The sequence below is a fragment of the Hyperolius riggenbachi genome, chromosome 3 (genome assembly GCF_040937935.1).
Source record: "Hyperolius riggenbachi isolate aHypRig1 chromosome 3, aHypRig1.pri, whole genome shotgun sequence".
Classification (NCBI taxonomy): domain Eukaryota; kingdom Metazoa; phylum Chordata; class Amphibia; order Anura; family Hyperoliidae; genus Hyperolius; species Hyperolius riggenbachi.
The window spans coordinates 280,870,514-280,894,895 of NC_090648.1; the positions used below are offsets into that span (position 1 = coordinate 280,870,514).

The following is a 24,382-nucleotide window of genomic DNA, read 5'->3' on the forward strand; positions in this document are numbered from 1 at the left end:
GCAAATCTGCAACAGAGATATAACAACCACACCACAACTCTGTCTTTTTCACTATGAAAGTGAAGTCCAACAACACGCAACAGAAGTAACACAATTGACTGTAAAGCAGAAGGCATCTCTATTGGGACATTTAATTCTTGCAGCAAGCAAAAAAGTAATCTACAACAAGTGGATTTACCCCAGCATTCCAACTGTGTGGGACATAGAACAGGAGCTAATACAACTGTGCAATATGGACAGACTGGATGCAATGACACATAAGGAAAAAACAACAAAAACGTTCTTCAAAAACTGGGCTAAATTCATTGAACATACTTACTCCAAGGAAGAGATACAAGACATAGTTACACCTTTTAAATATACAGAATGGTATGCCACAATGGACTTATTGGGAAAGTTGGGCAAACTAAAGCTATCCTAGGCAGGGAGCTAAGGATGTGCAGGGCCCAAAGTTAGGAGAAGCGTCTCTTTTTCCATAATGATTGACAGGAGACGTGTGGGGTTGGAACAGCGGACAACAGAGGGGGGGAGGAGGGGTTAAGGAAGGGGGTTAGTTGGGATGGGGAAAAAAAAAAAGGAGGAAAATTAAAAGGAAGAGATATAACGATATTGTATCTAACATTGCTGAACTGTAGTGAAATGTAATAACGGGTCCCGTTTCGGGAGGTTTGAAAACCCATTGACCCATAGATGTTATGTAATGGCATGTTGATAATGATATACCTTGTAAACATATATCTTTCAATAAAATGTGTTAAAAAAAAAATCGATTTTCTCAAAAACTATAAGGTCTTTTTGAAAAAAAATGTTTTCCTCTTATTCCCACTGATCCCCTTAATATACCCTGGGAATTTGGTGTTCCTAAACTTTAAGCAGGCTTTGCTATTAACCGTTAAAGTTGGCGGGTTTTTAAATGTATACATTTTTACTTTGAAACTTTAACATCGATTTTCTCAAAAACTATAAGGTCTTTTTGAAAAAAAAAATTTTCCTCTTATTCCTCCTGATCTCCTTAATATATTCTCCAAATTTGAGGCTCTTAGCATTTAAGGGGGCTTTGCTATTAACCCTTAAAGTCGGCGGCTTTTTTATATTATACGGAGCGTTACGGTTTAACGCGAAATTACGGTAGCGTTTAATGCGAAATTACGGCATGAACAAATAACCATTGTAATGCGAAAATTACGCTTACGCGAAATTTCGCGAAATCCTTCTTCATTACGATTATGTACTTACGGCCATAATCGTAATTACACTAATTACGCGAAATTTCGCGAAATCGTAATTAGGTCATTACGCTCATCTCTATGTGTACACATAGCTGCTGTGAGGAGGCATCTATTTCCTTCATGGCTTGCAGTAATCTTACATCTGTCCTCCTCAACAAAATGTCAAATGTATTTGATAATGTGTAATATAATCTTATTATAATAATGCAATTTTTTTTTATTTTTTAGGCTGACATTAGTATACACGTTTCCTCCGAGTGTACCTGGCGGACTTACCGTTCTTGAAGTACAGTACGTATAAACCAAGTTCCTTACAGAATAAACATGATTGTTATCAACCATGTTTTCAGTACAGATGGGCAAAATTTAACTCTTAACCACTTAAGCCCACAGGGTTGAATTTTTTTTGCATCTGAGCAACTTTCACCTCCCATTCATTTGCTAATAACTTTATCACTACTCGGCACAATGAATTGATCTATAGCTTATTTTTTTCGCCACCAATTAGGCTTTCTGTGGGTGATACATTTTGCTGAGAATTAATTTATTGTAAATCCATTTTAACAGGAATATTAAGAAAGAAATGGAAAAAAATCATTATTCCTCAGCTTTTGGCCATTATAGTTTGAAATTAGTACATGCTACCATAATTAAAACCTATGTACTTTATTTACCAATTTGTCCCGCTTATTACACCATTTAAATTATGTCCCTATCACAATGTATGGCGCCGATATTCAATTTGGAAATAAAGGTGCATTTTTTCAATTTGCGTCCATCACTATTTAGAAGCCCATAATTTAATAAATCCTATTGATATACTCCTTTGACATGCATATTTAAAAAGTTCAGACCCTTAGGTAACTATTTATGTTTTTGTTTTTTTTATTATTATTATTGTAATTTTTTTTTTATTTAAACTTGTATGTGGGTATTTTTTGGTGTGGGAGGTAAACAGGTTTTTTTTAATGTATTAAAATGTATTTATTTAACACAAAGTGTGTTTTTGGTGTAATTTGCTATTTGGCCACAAGATGGCCAAAGTAAAAAAAAGTCCTGGGAGCGTTCGATCTCGCTCCCAGGCACAAGAAAGGAGACCAGAGCTCAGAAAAGCCGCAGCGTCTGAAGAGACGCTGTCGGCTTTTCTCCGGGGGGGGGGGGGGGGGGGGGTACGATCAGTGAAAGGGATTTATAATCCCTTTCACTGATCGGTGGGCTAACGGCCAGCAGCGGGAGCGCGCACGGGGGGGAGGGCCAGCGGGAGTGCGCGCGACCTGCGGGAGTGCGCGCAGCCTAACTGGACGAAAATTTTCGTCCAGTTAGGCTGAAGTGGTTAATACAGAACTTTAGAACCGTATGACAAGACAAAATCTGAACAGGAGCGTAACTAGAGGGGAGGGGCCCAGAACTGTGCAGTGGTCCCTAATTACTAACCTTCCCTTCCTCCGATACAGGGGACTATGCTTCAGATCAGGTGTTTTGTGGCCTCACTTATGGGTGTGAAGATCATGATGACCACACTTGTATTATGACCCTTATGAGATGGGCCCCAAGGCCTTTAAGGAGATCAAGGGGAGGCACTGGAAGCAGTGTAAACATTGGGGGATCCAATCAAAGGTTTGCAGGGGGACCACATGAATTGTAGTTACACCACTGATTCTGAAATCAAACATCCAACATATACTATTGAGTTGTTTATTTTACCATACAGCCTTGTGCCACCCTGCCTGGACACACTTGCACAATTTAGAGATATACAACAAAACATTAGATGGGTACTCTGGCTGAAATCTGCTATTCTTATTATCTCAGCAGAATTAAAAATTGTAGCAGCAGGTGTTAAATTCTATTTTGCCCACCTTTGACTATAAAGGCATTAAAGGGTACCTGGAACTGGCATGTAACATGATGAGATAAACAAGTGTATGTACATTCGCAAGCCTACATAGAACTGGGCTATGTTTCTTTTTAATCACGGTAATGGTTAAGAATCCATTGCTGTAGATGACACTTTCTCAGTAGTTGGACTGTAGTGTAACTCCCTGATACCTATTTACAGGCCGTTAACTCGGGAACAGGAAAAAAGGGCGCATAAGGCTAATGGACTAAAAGGTCGCACCATAGGCTCCAATGCAAAATATTGGCTATTGGGCGCCAGAGAAGAAATTAGGGCACCTGTTAAGTAGCAGTTGAGGTGACAATGTAATCAAAATTTTTCGTTTAGAAAAGAAATTTTGTAACAAATATCGTTTAGAAATTCAAATTGACTATCGGTTTAACTTATTTTTAGCATTTTAAAATATGTTTTAGGATTACAATGCGTAAATTATAGTTTTGAAGCTTATTAGCTTACAAATATTTTTTGCTTTTTGAATTAACCTTGTTTTCGGAATTACAATGCATAAATTATAGTTTTCACATTTCTAATTTAATATATTGTTTTTTTATATAAACGTAATTTTTTTTTTAATGCACACATTATTGTTATTCTATAACAAATATATAGCTTTTTGACTTATTTTTATATTACCGTCATTTTAAGATTTTTAATGCATACGTTATGGTAAGGCTTTTTATTTTATCAGAAATATGTAGCTTTTTATATTCATGTTATTTGCAGTGAAGTAGGTGGATTTTTTAGGGTTAGGCACCACCACGTGGGTCTTAAGACTAGTCAGGGGTGTCGTTAGGGCAGAAGATTCGGGGCACTTTCCCGAATCTCCTCCCATTGTGCCCCGTATGTCAGGTCATGTGGTTCCCTGAATCATTAGATGCACTGGTGTCCTTGTTCCTATAGGGCCTGCTATAGGGCCAGTGCTCGCAGATTTGATGTGTAGGCTATTTCGTCTGCAGACCGGCGCCTGTGGTGAACATGTGACTAGTATGCAGGCCATGCAGCTGCAGCCTACACCACAGTCTCCCTTCTAAACTTTCTCCAGTGTGTACTATATTGTACACAAGACGGAGAGCCGACAGCTGAAAAGCTCCAGCACGCAGTGTACTGTACTGTGTACACAGAAGCAGAGCCAACAGCTGAAGAGCGGAAGAGGGTAGGAGCAGCATCCCACACACAGTGCTCCTGCAGCCTCGGTGAGAGCCAACCGGATATCAGAGGAATGCCTGGCAGAAGGACAAGAGGGGGACGGAACCTTAGAAAGAAGGGGGAGAAGAGAAGTGGAGCTCAGCCTTAGCCTGACAATGGATGGGGAGGAGAGGAGCCTGTCACTGCAGGGAGAAGAAAAGATTAACTTTGTGACTGAAGGTATAGAGGAATCTCACTCAGCCACTAAACACTGTGTAGGGAGAAGTGGGCAGCACGGTGGCGAAGTGGTTAGCTCTCTCGCCTTGCAGCGCTGGGTCCCTGGTTTGAATCCCAGCCAGGGCACTATCTGCAAAGAGTTTGTATGTTCTCTCCGTGTCTGTGTGGGTTTTCTCCGGGCACTCCGGTTTCCTCCCACATTCCAAAAACATATGGATAAGTTAATTGGCTCCCCCTAAAATTGGCCCTAGACTACAGTACTTACACTACATAATATAGACATATGGCAATGGTAGGGATTAGATTGTGAGCTCCTTTGAGGGACAGTTAGTGACAAGATATATATATACACACTGTACAGCGCTACGTAATATGTCGGCGCTATATAAATACTAAATAATAATAAATAATAATAGGGAGAAGTAAATTGTGTGATTAGGTGATTTGATTTGTTTAAGCTGTCTGAGTGTTCATCTACAGTTAATAATTCCCTCTTTGATAATTTTTATGGTGCACCACTTTGTACTTTACTGTCCCCCTCCCCCATCCCCCACAATCTTCTACTTTTTCTCCTCCATCAGGGCCCTTTCTCCTGTGCTCCCCTGGCTGTCACCCTTAATAACCAGACCAACAGATAAGCACAGCAATAGTAATGTAGCTTACCTTTGCCAGCGTCAGGTCACTAATATGCACCCACTGCTGCCACTACTCTCTCTGACCAAACTCACTGCTGCTATCCATAACTCTAACTGCTACACCTAACACTACCCTCACTGCCACTATGCCTATCACCTCACAGATACTACATGTAACACTACCCTCACTGCCACTATGCCTATCACCTCACAGATACTACATGTAACACTGACCTCACTGCCACTATGCCTAACACCAACTACATTGCTGTTACATGTAACACTAATCTCACTGCCGCTATGCCTATCACTACATGCCTATATGCCTATCTGCTACGTGTAAAGGTGGCTATTACCGATACAGTTCTCTAGACGATCGATTGTCTGATTCGATCGGAATAGCTGCAATGCAATTCAATCAGATTAATGGAATAGATCAATTTTTCCAAACAATTCCACTAATCTGATTGCATTGCATAGCAGCTTTCTTTCCGTTAGTGGGCTTGAACAATTGATTTTCCAGAGAATTGTATAGTTAAAATCAACTTATCACTAACTGCCGCTAGACCGAAAATTAACCACTGCCACTACACTTAACAGTAACCTCACTGCTGCATTACCAAAAACTAACTTTACTGCCGCCTTCTTCTAACACTAACCTTCCTGCCACTGTGCTTAACACTAACCTCATTGCTGCTACATCTAACACTAACCTCACCGCTGCAACACCTAACATTAACTTCACTGCTGCTACGCCGAACACTAACCTCACTGCTGCTACACCTAACACTAACCTCACTGCTGCTACACCTAATGCTACCTTCACTGCTGCTACACCTAACACTAACCTCACTGCTGCTACGCCTAACACTAACCTTACTGCTGTTATACCTAACACTAACCAAACTGCCGTTACGCCTAACACTAACCTCACTGCCGCTACACCTAACACTAACCTCACTGCTGTTACACCTAACACTAACCTCACTGCTGTTACACCTAACACTAACCTCACTGCTGTTATACCTAACACTAACCTCACTGCTGTTATACCTAACACTAACCTCACTGCTGTTATGCCTAACACTAACCTCACTGCTGCTACGCCTAACACTAACTTTACTGCTGCTGCTGCTCCTCCTAACTCTAACCTCACTACTGCTACAACTCAGTGCCATTGCGATATCACTTACCTTTCTGCTATTACCCCTAGCACTAACCTCACTGTAGATAAATCTTGCACTAACCTCACTGCCCCTATGGTAACTCTCCTAACTGTCACTATGCCTTACAATAACCTCACTGCCCCTACACTAACACTAGCCCCACTGTCTAAGTTACACCACTGCTAAGTTCATGTACATTTTGCCCCACCCATTATTAAGCCTACCATCTCACCACATGGCCACTCCCACTTTTTGCCGCGGTGCCAGTTTGGCTGTACCTAGTGCACAGGGGTGCCCCGGATCTCAGGAGATCCTAGCAACGCCCCTGGGACTAGTCACCACCAGGAGAGTCTTAAGGTGGCCACTAATGGTCCAATTTTCTAGCGAAAAATTGTTCGAGCGATCAGAAGTTCTGATCGGACGAAAAATCGTTCACTACACCATTAACTAACCAATCATTGCTTCCTATCTATCACGACCACCAAGAAAATCCAAATTTTCGTTCGACGAAAATTCATTCGGGCCACATTTTTTTTCACTCGTTCATAATCGATTGTGTCCACCAATGGAGATTATTTACAACCAATCCGATCAGAATTTCTGATCGCTCGTACGATTTTTCGCTAGAAATTGGACCGTTAGTGGCCAGCTTTAGGGTTAGGCACCACCAGGGGGGTCTTAGGATTAGGCACCAACAGGTGGGATCTTGTTTCTTACAGCTTTGCTAGTATGATTATGTGTTGATTATAAATATGGCATTTTCTAGATTCTTTCTGACCAACATGTTCTACACGGGCTCTGCAAGATACTGGTCTACATTAGAATCTGTCCTGCTAATTCCCAATCAAGATATTTCACAAAATGCTTCTTTCCGAACTACCTATGGCTCGTCACCAGCAGAGTACTCCTATCACTGCCAGCAAATTGGGACAAGCTCTGCCTATGGAGAGACACTTGTGCCTACTAACAGTTTGGCAGCCAGATGGAAAATCCAGATTGTTGAATTCCAGGTAAGAAAAGTATAGGTTTATTCTCAAAGAGGGGAAACTGATCTAAATACCTTTAGGCCGGGATTACAGATGTGCCGTTGGGCAGTATTTTGCCATAATGCAAAATTGCATGCGAAACGCATGTAATTATATGGTTCATGCGTGTTCAGGAGGTGCCTGTAAGTTTTCATAGCGTCAAAAATATACAACCTACAAAGATACAACCTGTACGACGTTTCCCCAAAAGGCATACAATTCCTTGTTGAAATCCCTGGCCACTTTAAAGAAACGCATGCAAAATGCACACAAAACCCACAAATCATATGGCAAAACGATTGCGGGGAATCATCTGCGGTTCCTGCAGACACAAGTGTGATCTCTTCCTTGTTGAACGCTTAGTGCAATTCTACTTTCGGCTGACCTTACACTGTGCTTTGTACAATGTGCTTGCTATAATATGTGTGTACTGCAATGCTTACCGCACACATTATAACACACTTGTTAAACCATACCAGTTGCCTGGCAGCTGTGCTGAATCTTTTTAGCTGCAGTAGTGTCTTAATCAGGGCCGGGCAGAGGCTGGACAGGCTGGCTGCAGCCTATGAGCGCAGCCACTTGAGGGCGCATTCCTTTGAACTCTCACTGCTCGCTGCTGCCTGGTAACTGCTCGCTGCTGCCTGGTAACTGCTCGCTGCTGCCTGGTAACTGCTCGCTGCTGCCTGAAAATTCACGATCGCGCAAAACCAAAAATTCTGTTTTATTTTTCAGTGTTTCAAACTTTACAGAGTTTACAGCGTTTGCAGACCCAGTGTCCATCGTCCCTGCATTTGGCACAGGTGAATTTTTTACATGTTGCACAGGTAAACCTGCTGCGATTCCTGTTGCAGCTCTCTTGCACCTGGCACTGTGTTGTCTGTACAGTCCCTGGCACAGCAGCTGCAACAGCTTCAGCAGCCCGCCTTTGTGCCAATATTTCCTTGTGCTGCATGAATCGGCAACGGAGTTCCTTAGCTAGAAGACTCAGAAACAATCTTCTTTTGCCTGTCCACCCTGTACATGCCTTGTACAAAATGTAGGCATTCACCACCGCCAGGTCCAGCATATTGTAAAAAACTGCTACTGGCCACCTGCGTGTTGCTGCTCTTACGGAATACATCCGTGCCATTTGGTCCAACACGTCTACACCACACTGTAAAAGCAGAGAGAGAGAGACATGAGTATATGTGCTTTTTTTCTATAGGCCTGTATAGTACACATCAGAAAACATTGTAGCACTGGCAGGGGCGTTCCTTGGGTCCTTGGAGATCGGGGCACCTGTGGGTGCAAGCTGAGGAAGTTCACGCCGGACTTTATTCACCGTGCCCAATAGCATTGTTTTGCGCCGCAGCAGTCTGTGCGACAGTGACAGTGAAGTAAAGAAATTGTCCGTCGTGACATTTCTCCCATCATCCAAAAATGGCTCCATCAGATTCATGACCACGTTCTCTGCCAGCCTCTCTCCCTCCGACAGGACAGCATCACACCTTTTGGCCACCTCTACAGCATTCATATGTTGTGAAAAGCCAGCCTAATTGCATTACAGTATCTGCCATACTGCCATCAATGCCATGGCAATGGAATGCCTCAGTCTGTCATCATTTGTCATGTCAATGGAACACTGCCAAAAGTGCCAATTGCCCTCTGATTGCATTTTGCTGCATGAATCGGCAACAGAGTTCTGTGTCTGCGTGGGTTTCCTCCGGGCACTCCGGTTTCCTCCCACATCCCAAAAAATACAGATAAGTTAATTGGCTTCCCCATAAAATTGGCCCTAGATGACGATACATACACTACATGATACATACATAGACATACTGTATAATTATGACAGGGACTAGATTTTGAGCCACTCTGAGGGACAGTTAGTGATGAGACAATATACTCTGTACAGTGCTACGTAATATGATACGGCAGGCATGTCTGAAGGTTTCCATCCAAGTCTCACACAGCTACTTTGTGTAAAGAAATGGAAATGTGGAGGCCTTAGGTAATGGGTGGTTTGCACAACAATAGATTGAAGATAATCAACCCTGAAGACCTGTGAACATCTCAGCAGGAGTGAATAACACCTCTAGCCTTGCAACAGAAAATAGAAAACTCGGTAATTCTATTGTTAATTCAATGCTTGGTGAATGTCTATGTAATGAGCACATATCTTCACAAATTATTCAGAAACAGACTGCATGCAGTGAGTTACGACCATGCGATCCATTACAACAAGACATGAACATGCCCATAGAACTATTTAGGCAGTGAGTTCACCTGCAATAGTTATCATATTTGCTTTTGTGCACAAATATTATTGTGTGTTTACAAATTACAAATTCCCAAAGTACAGTTTATCTGAACTGAAAGCTGCCATTGTAATTTATTGCAAAGCTGCTGTATTTATATATTACAATGTATCCAGTGAAAATGTGTCTTCTCCTGTGTACTTATCAGCTACTATTGTAATCACTTCCTCAAATTTGGCAATGGTACTAAGCTTCCGACTGAAGAAGACAGTGCTGTGTGTAACTGTTGGAATGTTGTTCTGCTCCCAGAAATGTCATAGTAGTACCTGTAAATAATCTTTTAGAGCAAAGAAGAAATGCTGAGTTTCATACCGCTTTAAGCAACAGCTAGTAGTTTTCCACAAGAAGGGAAAGTTAACAATTTTTACGAAAGTAATCGGTTATGGTTATTAAGGTGGCCACCAGACTGACCATCAGATAAATCCCTCTTTGATTGAATCTGATCACAGAGGAATTTATTGGCTGCCCACAAAATCTGCAGAGTCACCGCTTGCCTTGCCACACCAGGCCTCCCCCATTTGTGTTTTCCTGGCTGGCAGCAGAGCTCTCACCTGTCCGCCTGGCACATGTCCTCCTGAGTCCGCTCCTTTAACTTCATGTCGTGTCCCTCTTCTCTTCCTGGTCATGTGACTTAAGTTAAATGGCCAGCGCATATGCTGATGGAGCTATGGTGTTTGAACTTGGGCTTGTCACATGATGTGGAAAAGAAGAGGACACATGGAGGAGGAGACTCACTGCATGCAGTTAAAACACCGGCCCCAGGAGGACACACGCCAGCTGGATGGGTGAGAGAACTGCTGCTATTATGCATTGCAGAATTCAAGGCCGGTAGTGATGCGCTCCCGACTCACTGGCAATCAAGCAAAACGTTCCATCTAATTTGATTGACCAGATTGATTGATTTCGTACAGAAACCAATCAGGCACCATTTGTGTTACCGATTTGACAGCAGATATGATCACAGTGATTGAATCTGCTGTATATCGGCAGTAAAATCCAGTAGTGTATTGCCTGCTTTAGGCAAACGGCAGGGAAGAAGGGCTGGTAAACTCAATGAAAACTGCATTGCATAGGGTCACTTCTGAAGCAATGAGAAATTGCAGAGCTCACACTTGGCTGATACACAATCCTAAGGCATTGAATCCAAATGTGTTGTAGGAGTAAAACACCAACACACAGAATGTGAAAACATTGCAAAATTTTCCATTTGCTACTTGCACAGCACCTACCCAAAACCTCCCCCTGGCTCCACATGGTCTGGTTGACAAATATATAAACTGGTATTGCCACACATGGATGTTAATGTAATACCTGTAAAACATTGCAAAACATTGAAGAACCCAAGTAATCCAGCAAACATGGATTGGATTTTTCCATCTGAACCAGCAGCCCACGGCAGCCCGGTGTCTCGTTCCAAATGCTTTTCTGCAAGCTTGTAGAAAAGCATTTTTTTGGCTTTTGGCGGTACTTACTGCTATGCAGAGTTATTCTTCCCCGCAGGGGGACACAGAAGCGTGGCAGTAAATGATCCTACAAGCAACATGTTGCTTCCCAATCGCTAAAGAATTGGGAAGACGATGGCAAAAATCGGGATCAAACTGCGGCATTTGTGCAAACAACGGTAAACTCCAGTGAGGGATAGTATCAATGGCTGTTCATTTATCTGAATAGACAGTGTTTAACAACGAGCTCCATTTACCATTGCAGAACCGTCCGTGTGAACCAGCCCTAAATTTGCTGTTCGGTAGTAAATGCTTTTCAGCTCTCACTTGCTTATAGCAACAATTAGACAAGCAATAGAACACAGCAGTACATGCATCCAGCTACATTTGAAATTGGTCAGCAGGTGCTCGTCAGCCAATCAGGATGCACTGTCATACACCCTTTACCTGCCATACCACATCTAGCAGCCATTAGCATTCAGGTGGGAGGCTTCAGTTGGACGCCATCGCAAGATTGCGTCGCTAGCAGGACCGCCCCGTGCAGGCACTCCTCCCACAGGGGTCCCTCCCTAACCGCTCACCTGTCCGCCATGTCCTAGAGCTGAAGGAAAACGTTTAAAAACACACGATTGGTTCACATGATGGCCAGGGGCCCCGGGCCCCTCTCACTGGCCGGGGCCTCAAGGCCAACACGCGATACCTGGAGGGGAGTGCAGGTGGGCCTGGACCTCTCACACCCAGGCTCTGGACCTCTCACATCCAGAAAACCCACCAACACTGCCTCCATACTGAATGCTAAATCCAACACACACAAGCAATAGAACACAGCAGTACATGCATCCAGCTACATTTGAAATTGGTCAGCAGGTGCTCGTCAGCCAATCAGGATGCACTGTCATACACCCTTTACCTGCCATACCACATCTAGCAGCCATTAGCATTCAGGTGGGAGGCTTCAGTTGGACGCCATCGCAAGATTGCGTCGCTAGCAGGACCGCCCCGTGCAGGCATTCCTCCCACAGGGGTCCCTCCCTAACCGCTCACCTGTCCGCCATGTCCTAGAGCTGAAAGAAAACGTTTAAAAACACACGATTGGTTCACATGATGGCCAGGGGCCCCGGGCCCCTCTCACTGGCCGGGGCCCCAAGGCCAACACGCGATACCTGGAGGGGAGTGCAGGTGGGCCTGGACCTCTCACACCCAGGCTCTGGACCTCTCACATCCAGAAAACCCACCAACACTGCCTCCATACTGAATGCTAAATCCAACACACACAAGCAATAGAACACAGCAGTACATGCATCCAGCTACATTTGAAATTGGTCAGCAGGTGCTCGTCAGCCAATCAGGATGCACTGTCATACACCCTTTACCTGCCATACCACATCTAGCAGCCATTAGCATTCAGGTGGGAGGCTTCAGTTGGACGCCATCGCAAGATTGCGTCGCTAGCAGGACCGCCCCGTGCAGGCATTCCTCCCACAGGGGTCCCTCCCTAACCGCTCACCTGTCCGCCATGTCCTAGAGCTGAAAGAAAACGTTTAAAAACACACGATTGGTTCACATGATGGCCAGGGGCCCCGGGCCCCTCTCACTGGCCGGGGCCCCAAGGCCAACACGCGATACCTGGAGGGGAGTGCAGGTGGGCCTGGACCTCTCACACCCAGGCTCTGGACCTCTCACATCCAGAAAACCCACCAACACTGCCTCCATACTGAATGCTAAATCCAACACACACAAGCAATAGAACACAGCAGTACATGCATCCAGCTACATTTGAAATTGGTCAGCAGGTGCTCGTCAGCCAATCAGGATGCACTGTCATACACCCTTTACCTGCCATACCACATCTAGCAGCCATTAGCATTCAGGTGGGAGGCTTCAGTTGGACGCCATCGCAAGATTGCGTCGCTAGCAGGACCGCCCCGTGCAGGCATTCCTCCCACAGGGGTCCCTCCCTAACCGCTCACCTGTCCGCCATGTCCTAGAGCTGAAAGAAAACGTTTAAAAACACACGATTGGTTCACATGATGGCCAGGGGCCCCGGGCCCCTCTCACTGGCCGGGGCCCCAAGGCCAACACGCGATACCTGGAGGGGAGTGCAGGTGGGCCTGGACCTCTCACACCCAGGCTCTGGACCTCTCACATCCAGAAAACCCACCAACACTGCCTCCATACTGAATGCTAAATCCAACACACACAAGCAATAGAACACAGCAGTACATGCATCCAGCTACATTTGAAATTGGTCAGCAGGTGCTCGTCAGCCAATCAGGATGCACTGTCATACACCCTTTACCTGCCATACCACATCTAGCAGCCATTAGCATTCAGGTGGGAGGCTTCAGTTGGACGCCATCGCAAGATTGCGTCGCTAGCAGGACCGCCCCGTGCAGGCATTCCTCCCACAGGGGTCCCTCCCTAACCGCTCACCTGTCCGCCATGTCCTAGAGCTGAAAGAAAACGTTTAAAAACACACGATTGGTTCACATGATGGCCAGGGGCCCCGGGCCCCTCTCACTGGCCGGGGCCCCAAGGCCAACACGCGATACCTGGAGGGGAGTGCAGGTGGGCCTGGACCTCTCACACCCAGGCTCTGGACCTCTCACATCCAGAAAACCCACCAACACTGCCTCCATACTGAATGCTAAATCCAACACACACAAGCAATAGAACACAGCAGTACATGCATCCAGCTACATTTGAAATTGGTCAGCAGGTGCTCGTCAGCCAATCAGGATGCACTGTCATACACCCTTTACCTGCCATACCACATCTAGCAGCCATTAGCATTCAGGTGGGAGGCTTCAGTTGGACGCCATCGCAAGATTGCGTCGCTAGCAGGACCGCCCCGTGCAGGCATTCCTCCCACAGGGGTCCCTCCCTAACCGCTCACCTGTCCGCCATGTCCTAGAGCTGAAAGAAAACGTTTAAAAACACACGATTGGTTCACATGATGGCCAGGGGCCCCGGGCCCCTCTCACTGGCCGGGGCCCCAAGGCCAACACGCGATACCTGGAGGGGAGTGCAGGTGGGCCTGGACCTCTCACACCCAGGCTCTGGACCTCTCACATCCAGAAAACCCACCAACACTGCCTCCATACTGAATGCTAAATCCAACACACACAAGCAATAGAACACAGCAGTACATGCATCCAGCTACATTTGAAATTGGTCAGCAGGTGCTCGTCAGCCAATCAGGATGCACTGTCATACACCCTTTACCTGCCATACCACATCTAGCAGCCATTAGCATTCAGGTGGGAGGCTTCAGTTGGACGCCATCGCAAGATTGCGTCGCTAGCAGGACCGCCCCGTGCAGGCATTCCTCCCACAGGGGTCCCTCCCTAACCGCTCACCTGTCCGCCATGTCCTAGAGCTGAAAGAAAACGTTTAAAAACACACGATTGGTTCACATGATGGCCAGGGGCCCCGGGCCCCTCTCACTGGCCGGGGCCCCAAGGCCAACACGCGATACCTGGAGGGGAGTGCAGGTGGGCCTGGACCTCTCACACCCAGGCTCTGGACCTCTCACATCCAGAAAACCCACCAACACTGCCTCCATACTGAATGCTAAATCCAACACACACAAGCAATAGAACACAGCAGTACATGCATCCAGCTACATTTGAAATTGGTCAGCAGGTGCTCGTCAGCCAATCAGGATGCACTGTCATACACCCTTTACCTGCCATACCACATCTAGCAGCCATTAGCATTCAGGTGGGAGGCTTCAGTTGGACGCCATCGCAAGATTGCGTCGCTAGCAGGACCGCCCCGTGCAGGCATTCCTCCCACAGGGGTCCCTCCCTAACCGCTCACCTGTCCGCCATGTCCTAGAGCTGAAAGAAAACGTTTAAAAACACACGATTGGTTCACATGATGGCCAGGGGCCCCGGGCCCCTCTCACTGGCCGGGGCCCCAAGGCCAACACGCGATACCTGGAGGGGAGTGCAGGTGGGCCTGGACCTCTCACACCCAGGCTCTGGACCTCTCACATCCAGAAAACCCACCAACACTGCCTCCATACTGAATGCTAAATCCAACACACACAAGCAATAGAACACAGCAGTACATGCATCCAGCTACATTTGAAATTGGTCAGCAGGTGCTCGTCAGCCAATCAGGATGCACTGTCATACACCCTTTACCTGCCATACCACATCTAGCAGCCATTAGCATTCAGGTGGGAGGCTTCAGTTGGACGCCATCGCAAGATTGCGTCGCTAGCAGGACCGCCCCGTGCAGGCATTCCTCCCACAGGGGTCCCTCCCTAACCGCTCACCTGTCCGCCATGTCCTAGAGCTGAAAGAAAACGTTTAAAAACACACGATTGGTTCACATGATGGCCAGGGGCCCCGGGCCCCTCTCACTGGCCGGGGCCCCAAGGCCAACACGCGATACCTGGAGGGGAGTGCAGGTGGGCCTGGACCTCTCACACCCAGGCTCTGGACCTCTCACATCCAGAAAACCCACCAACACTGCCTCCATACTGAATGCTAAATCCAACACACACAAGCAATAGAACACAGCAGTACATGCATCCAGCTACATTTGAAATTGGTCAGCAGGTGCTCGTCAGCCAATCAGGATGCACTGTCATACACCCTTTACCTGCCATACCACATCTAGCAGCCATTAGCATTCAGGTGGGAGGCTTCAGTTGGACGCCATCGCAAGATTGCGTCGCTAGCAGGACCGCCCCGTGCAGGCATTCCTCCCACAGGGGTCCCTCCCTAACCGCTCACCTGTCCGCCATGTCCTAGAGCTGAAAGAAAACGTTTAAAAACACACGATTGGTTCACATGATGGCCAGGGGCCCCGGGCCCCTCTCACTGGCCGGGGCCCCAAGGCCAACACGCGATACCTGGAGGGGAGTGCAGGTGGGCCTGGACCTCTCACACCCAGGCTCTGGACCTCTCACATCCAGAAAACCCACCAACACTGCCTCCATACTGAATGCTAAATCCAACACACACAAGCAATAGAACACAGCAGTACATGCATCCAGCTACATTTGAAATTGGTCAGCAGGTGCTCGTCAGCCAATCAGGATGCACTGTCATACACCCTTTACCTGCCATACCACATCTAGCAGCCATTAGCATTCAGGTGGGAGGCTTCAGTTGGACGCCATCGCAAGATTGCGTCGCTAGCAGGACCGCCCCGTGCAGGCATTCCTCCCACAGGGGTCCCTCCCTAACCGCTCACCTGTCCGCCATGTCCTAGAGCTGAAAGAAAACGTTTAAAAACACACGATTGGTTCACATGATGGCCAGGGGCCCCGGGCCCCTCTCACTGGCCGGGGCCCCAAGGCCAACACGCGATACCTGGAGGGGAGTGCAGGTGGGCCTGGACCTCTCACACCCAGGCTCTGGACCTCTCACATCCAGAAAACCCACCAACACTGCCTCCATAGCAACAATTAGGGCTGGTTCACACACTCCAATTGCGTTTTAAAGGCTAGTGATTTGAAAAGCTCTTTCTAATGCAATGCTATGGGGGATTTTTTAAAAATCACATAGATAAAGTGAGAACACACACATAGAATTACATTAGCAAGAGCTTTTCAAGTCATTGGCCCTTAGAAAAGCACTGGTCGTGTGAACCAGCCCTAAGGATTTGTTAATAGAACAGCCTGAGTTTATTAAAGCAATTGTGTCGGTGGAAGCTGCACATAACTGAAGCCACCAATTAAGAATTCAATATGTTTTCCACAAGCCCACTATATTCTGTCATAATCATCCAAGATATACTGTGGTTATACACTTCTAAATACTTAAAAAAAAATAACAAATAGCTACTCCAAGCCAGGTAAATGGGTGAAAGTTGTGATTTCTAACTATTTACTGAATGGGTTAAAAATGTTTCACCCACAATGTAAATAAAACACTCATACTTTTAAAGTTTTAAAGAAAAGCTGTTAGCCATACTATGTAAAAAAAAAACATATATTAGTAGATAAATACTTGCTCTACTTACATAACATATGTATTGCACTGTCCAGATTTTGATTTCAGTGAGTTTTTTTTATAGTAAATAAAGAGAATTCTGTTTCTTTCAGTTTCCATTTTGGAATCCCTGTGGCTGATGCCAATCCTGATCTCATTTCCTCCCTTACTCTGTTTCCTCTCCTCTTTCTGATTGTGTATGCATTGCCCGCCCTCCTCCCAGGCTCCAGACAATCCCACACAGCTCTGCAGTAAGACTTTGCAGACCTGGTTTATTTGTATGGATCAGATTTCAGCCAGTCACTTTCTCAGCTTCTCAGCACAAGAAATATTGGCCAATCAGAGAGGAAAATAGGTGTGGGAGGGGAAAACGGGAGTGAAAGAAACTTCAGCCAATCAGGCTGCATTAGTTATGTCTGAGGGGAAAAGGGGAGGAAAGTAGAAAAAAAAAGAAAAAACAGCATGCATTGCAACTTCTCTTTTGGCAGAGGTACCAAATAGGAGCGAGGGGGCCTGGTAAATTATATTCTATTGAGAAGAAAATTAAGAATAATTTTTAACTTTTGGATTGCCTGGTTAGCATCCTTATTATTTTTATTATTTGTTTACCATATAAAAATAGAGAATTTATTTTTGATTTTATGCCTAACAGTTACTCTTTAAAGTGGTATGAAACTCAAAAATGTATCTCTGCTCTAAAACTTTAAACAAGGCATAAAGCTGGTATAAGGTCACTGGAAGTGTTTGCAACTCAAAATTCCACTTCAAGCTATTTATTATGATTAGCTTTGCAAGGACAAATGCTCAGATTGTCTTGTAATAAAATATTTTAGAGCAAACAAAGCAGAGAAGATTCCCCTGTATCTATGGGGAGAGGCAAAGAACTACCCCTAATCTTGGTCATATTAGATCATAGTCAGTTGAATGTAATTCAATTGTGTAACTGTGGTTGCATGCAGCAAATTACTAAAGATGCATGCATGAGCAAATCACACCACTGCTAATTTACTAACCCTTCAGCAACCCTGACTGTCTTTCAATATCACAGAGGCCAGCAATCTTTTACCACCTAGTAGATCATTTCTAAAAAAAAACTGTATAATATCCCCACTGGAGATGGCTCAGTAAATCAGATGCAGTGTCTCAAAGCCCCACTTCTGTATGGAAGAGTGTAACTATTATACATACATGGTCCCGTTCACAGGGTAGAAAGGACATTTTGCTCTAATAAACTTTTTTTTTTTCGTTACAGTTATACAGTACTTTTGAAAGATATTGAAAACGGAGTGGTGTGCAGTCATTCCATGAAAGAATGTCAGGATAATATTTTGTTTCATCCCTACCTAAAGGCTATGTACAACAATCTGTCAGGTTGTTAAAACTGATTTTCAATAAAAGACAAAAAAATAGCCAATCTGAATAGAGCCATGGAGCACATATAAAGCCGCAGGCAACAGCAGAGAGACATCATAGTTTACAGCTTTTTTTAACTCATTGGCAACTTACTTGCCATTGATTTTTCATTATGTTTACAGACTGTTCTGTTAGTTACTGGTTTGTTTTGAATACCAACGATGTGTGTATTACTTTATTATTGAAGATCAGAGGAGCGTTCTACTTGGTGTGATTTACAGGAGGTGTTTATAAGGGCCTGAGCCCACTAATGTAGTTGTGTCCACTTCTGTCTGCTTTTCAGCATCTGTAACATTGATGTGTAACTGAAAAGCAGACACAACTGCGTCAGTGGGCTCAGGCCCTAATAAGATGAATAGCAATTGTAGAGTATCGGGCACTAGGTAACAACTCCAGGCTTTATTAATGCCATAGGAAAACTGTGTACAGAAATTGGACAAACGTTACCATACAGTGGGGGCACAAGTCTGTGGCCTTACAGCCATTTTGCAGACTTCTGCTTCCCCAGAGACCCAAATGCAGAGTGACTGTAACTGGCCCCAGCTGGGCGAAGTTATCTAGAGGATTGCGGAGGATCCAGAAAGCGGAGAAAGGATGTGAGGGAGCAAACAGGCTGAAGGGGGCTAGAGGAAGCCCCAGGTATGTATAAATTATTCCTTTTAAGTCTTCTCAGGTATACTTTAAGCCTTGTAGACATGCAAGATGAGAATTTGAATCTAGCATGTGCACAGCAGCCCTTGAGGGCCCCAAGGCATCAGCCAGCAATCAGCCTGGTTGAGTGATTCAGCTGAGCGTAATCCGAAAGCATTATTCTCCACACTCACCCCGCCCACCTCATGATGTCACTCGTATGCCACTACCCATACCCACCACATAACAACAGAACATGTAGCCTTCAGGCTAGTGACCTGTCTGTACTGTGTCAAACCTGCAATGTCACCTGAGGGATCGAGTTCTGAACCCTGCTGGGCAACATGTCTTCGACGTGTGTGTGTGAGGCTTAAGACTTGGAACTCTAAATAACTCTAACCTGTGGCTGGGATTTGTGCTGTCTACAAATTACAATACAACGTGGACTGCAGTGTGACTAGTGTTGGCAGATGCAGCTGAATTGGTATTAACAGTTACTACCATTCAGTGGCGTAGCTAAAAAGCTGTGGGCCCCGATGCAAGTTTCACAATAGGGCCCCCCAAGCACTCTATACATAACAATTAATACGGCGCACCAAAACCTGCCAATGGCAATTACAGTGTCAGAGGTGCAAGAAGGGGATGGGGAACAGTTTGTTAGTGATTACCACTATTCATAGTATCTATAGAAGTGATTATTATGAGCACAGGACCAATAGAGAGCTAAAACTGGAGTTGAAGGGCCCCGATCGCTACCTCTGCAACCCCTATTGCTACGCCCCTGCTACCATTCCCTTATACAGGATGGAATAAAGGCAACGTCATGCATGTGGAACACAATTTTAGGGCTCCTTCACACTATGGGCTCTATTCACAAAACTTCTCATCAATTATTTATATATCACCTAATTGATAAAAATAACCTTCCAGCACATTTACAAGCAAAATAATCACTCAAATTAAGTTGTTCCTGATTAACTTAATTTCAGTATTACTTTTCTTACCTTAAAGTGTAACTGTCGGGCATAAAATCAAATATCAATTCTTTATTTTTATCTGGCAAACAAGCAAAAAGGATGCTAATCAGGCAATCCAAAAGTTCAAATCACTTTTACTTTTCTTGTTTATAAATTATTATTCCCTAGTTTACCTGACTCTTATTTGGTACGTTGCCATACAACGGAAGTTGCAAGGCATGCTGGGTTGTCTTTTTTTGCTTCTTCATTTCTCCTCAGACTTAACTAATGTACAGAAGCAAAAAAGGACAACCCAGCATGCCCTGCAACTTCCTTTGTGCGGCAACGTACCAAGTAAGAGTCAGGTAAACTGGGGAATGATCATTTATAAACAAGAAAAGTAATAGAGATTTTAACTTTTGCATTGCCTGATAAGCATTCTTATTACTTGTTTACCAGATAAAAATAAAGAATTGATTTTTGATTTTATGCCCGACAGTTACACTTTAATTATATGCTATTTTTTTTAATAAGCTGTGAAAATAACACCTAGGATAAAAAGTGAATTTAATAAGGATCTTTGTCTTACCAGTTTATTTTGCTTTATGTTCACTTTGACCTTCTCTGAGTTTTGTCCAATTGCATATATGGTACACGTGCTCCTCTTAGTTTCCTTCTTATAGCAGTATTGCATATATTTAATTTATATGTGCTGATCTTTCCTGTAACATTATTAACACTAGCAAATGACAGTGTATGGAGGCTTATCATCATGGGAAGCAAATCTGTAACAAGCCATAAATAGACCCCACTGTATAGCTAAATCATGCAACTTTCTTTACAGCCTGGATTAAGTGGGAGGAAAATGCGATCCAAATTTTATTTTGTTTTTAGTAAAAATGTCCTTTTATAAATATGTATGACCTGTTTTAACCTTAAAAGTCATAATGCTTAGATATTAATACCATTTGTGCACACAACAAAACAGATTATCTGGTCTGCACAGAATGTGCTTTAAACACATTTGTACACCCTGTATTGGATTACTGTAACTGTAGGCATAGCAGTGTTGTTCTTCATCACCGTGAGGTAAAATGATTCTACAGTACGCAGGGCATACTCAAACTCTTACCAATGAGGCCTCAGTTTATCAAGCTCTAGTGTCTAAAGACATAGAATTGGCCTCTCTCTGTTCATTTTAGCTGACAATTGGCTGTTACAGAGCCAATGCATCAGCACTCATTTGGGAGTGTAATCTCAGCCTTGGGTGCTAGTGTTCAGATGTTAAATAGCCAAAGTACCATCTGTCAACATAGTGCTTTGATAATAGGCTGCTAGTGAGGACCACGGAAGGTATCAAGTAGGGTAACTGCTTAGGGTAAAACTGGTTAATGATAATGCAGTGATGACCACTAGGAACATTGCCAGCCAGGTGATTCTTTCTCCCACTGAGGGCTAGGAGGCAGCAAGTGTGGAAGAATGAGCCAGTCAGCTACTTAGGTGGCTGTGGAAAACATCTGGATGTTAACGCAGTTGTGTGATGTGAATGTAGCTGCAGTTATGGCTAATGGAGACACACACTGATGGATGACAGGGCTATATCACTATTCTGTATCAGCTGGGATTAAGATGAGAATAAATGATCAATATCCAACTAATATTGTTAATAGTGTACCATTGTATATTGATCAATACTCCGACATCTGATGGAATATTGGTATGACTGCTGCGCTGCCACTGCTTGCTTTGTACAGTGGGAATGTTGCTCAAGCACCACATTTGCCAGCTCCGGCCTCTGCCCCTGGTCATCTGAAACAGTTAATATATGTAAACCTCTTTCCTAATGTCAAATAAATCACTAGTAAAATACTCTGATTCTTTTCACTCCCTGTATGATATATTGTTGGTGCTATAGGCTGCAGTCTTCTCAGGCAGTTTTAGCCTGTGCCTGTCCACTTACAGTGTGAATAGTGGAACTGATGCAGTCCTGCAATTGCACCACTGAGTCTTTAAACTGACTCACTGAACTCAGTGCTTCTAATCATGTGATCAAAGTTTCAAATGTAACATCTAGGCATTTCAATTGTATGATTTTTTTAGCTCTTTGTCTGGAGATAGACTAGCAGTGGGATATTCCCTTGGTAAATGATGTGCCAAAGCAGTTTCTAATATATTAGATTACCTTTGTGAAGAGTCTCAATCCTTTTTTTTACTGCTGTTTACTACTACAGCTTGCATAATAAACATCTATATAACAACATTTATATTTTGTAATTACGATAAATGGCACAAAAGAAAACAAATCTAATAACAGGTGTCTTGCAAAGGCATTTTCATGTAATTATTGAACACCGGCCATTGTAGCGGCAATGTAGCACACGCGACTTCCAATGATTAAAAAGCATGATCAACATCCACTGTGACTATAGATGGGTGTAGGTGCAGCATCTAGTGTGGAAATTGTTGCATTAGATAATGATCCCAACTGCAGAATACAGAACAAGTTGAGAACCATGTCCATTTATGTACAGGAAGGACTTTAACCACAGAAAACCAGTAGTAACATACTTTTTCTATTACAGATTCAAGGATTCAACATCAAGAATAACCTTTTCTCCTATGCAAGTGACTGCTCATCATTTTTCAGTCCCGCCATCTGGATGGGCCTTGTGTCCTCTGTTATCCTTTTGTGGATCCTGTCATATGGAATTTTTATGATTATGCAGCTAACAACAAATGATAAATTTGATGACCCTAAAGACCCAGCATTGTCTGTTCCTCAAGGAGACTAGAGCTTTCCGCTTGCTCTGTTACAATGAACACATCCATGTTCTAGTTGTGCACAGTTTGTGTCTCTTATTAAATTATTTTCTGCAGCAAAGCAGTACAGCAATTGAATAAATAGCCAGACTCATAACATCTTCAGTCATGGCTCACCAGTGTCCTGTAAAGATAAAACTTGGAACACCCAAAAATAAAGTGCTAGAAACTCTTAATGTTGAAATCTTTGTATGTCTCACTTTATTGCTGTTTAATGGCTCTTTATTGAAATGAAATGGCTCAATTGTTTTCTTTAAACTTTGATCAATTTAAAAGAAACCTCAAGTAAGGAGCTCTGGGCTGGTGTCGCATGATTATGCCTAACCAGATGTATGCTAGGAGAGAACTTCAACAGATTTAATACTGGATTTCTCTCCCGGTATCCATCTGAATCAGCAGCTTCCAGTAGTCAAAATCTTATGGCTATGGTCAAGGAAAAATGGACGAAACCAGCCAAACTGCCAGCATCCTGTAAAGTTCCCTCAATCCCAAACTCATGTAGTGCTGACTGAAGAAGATGAGCTTTAAAACTAGCCTCCTTTTCCACCAATCTTTGTTCTCTCCCTGCCCTTTGACACTAATTCATAGACAGATAGTCTTTGACAAACAATAGCTGCCCAGCATGCTGCTATTTTTGTAGTGCTTTTGGCCAGTGTGCCCATAATTTGGGAGTAGGGTAACAGGAGAGGGTAACATAAAGTATTGATATTGCCGCTTGAAGGCTTAATCTGAGTGCTCAAAGCATGGGCTGGGCTGGGCTGGTGCATGGTATCCCATTGTCTTTGCTATTGTCTTTCTACCCTTTGCAGCATACTCCAGCAACAATAAAGACTTAAATGCTTTTAGTCACGTGTGTGCAATAAACAAGCTTGTCTTGGAGTCTTCTGTAAGTCCAACTGAATTCCGATGATTGAAAATATTCTTACGTTGAGCCCAGAATTATCCACAGCTGATTGATGCTTTGAAACAGGGAAACGGGGATCACACTTATCGCTCACTGTAAAATGTATTCAAGCTAGTGTCAGAATCATTAAAATACATGTTAAGTAACATGTAAAATACACGTCAAGTAAATTGAAATTATATTTGAAACACTGTGATTGATAATTAACATCTTTATATTGATAGTATGGGCTAAAATCAATCAAAATATTGATCGGTAAGTTTACCTTTTTTTGTCGAGCGTAAAATAATCATGCAAACTTCGATAAGGTGACATTTCACAATCGATGTAAGATCCACTACTTTACGATTGTTTATACAGAAACACATTAATTTGCTTCATGTACTCACTGTTGCCTAAGCCTGCCACTTGGCGAACTTGACTGTGAGAATCTCACTAAGCAAGATTGAGGCTAATTCACAACAAGGCCAAACATGTCCATTTTGCAGTTTTGATCATCACAGAACAAACAGAACTCAAAGGCTGTTGAGCAGAGCAGATGTCCAAATGATTGTGCTGTCCTGGAATAAAAGTTAACTACAGATGTAGTTGGCTGGAATGCTTCAATCCTCCCTTACTCACATTCTGCTTTTATGTGGACAAGTTACAGTCTGGT

General features: G+C 44.0%; 1 protein-coding gene across 2 annotated transcripts in view; it reads left to right on the forward strand.

Annotated features, from left to right (window-relative positions):
- Positions 1–23,007, forward strand: part of LOC137563668 (V-type proton ATPase subunit S1-like) — a 92,192-nt gene extending 69,185 nt beyond the window's left edge. For both annotated transcript variants that reach the window (XM_068276389.1, XM_068276390.1), the window contains exons 8-10: positions 1,458–1,520; positions 7,056–7,299; positions 22,586–23,007. In XM_068276389.1, coding sequence (XP_068132490.1) covers positions 1,458–1,520; positions 7,056–7,299; positions 22,586–22,795 — 517 coding nt within the window. In that variant the 3' untranslated portion in view covers positions 22,796–23,007. The remainder of the gene's footprint in view (positions 1–1,457; positions 1,521–7,055; positions 7,300–22,585) is intronic.
- The last annotated feature ends 1,375 nt before the right edge of the window (positions 23,008–24,382 follow it).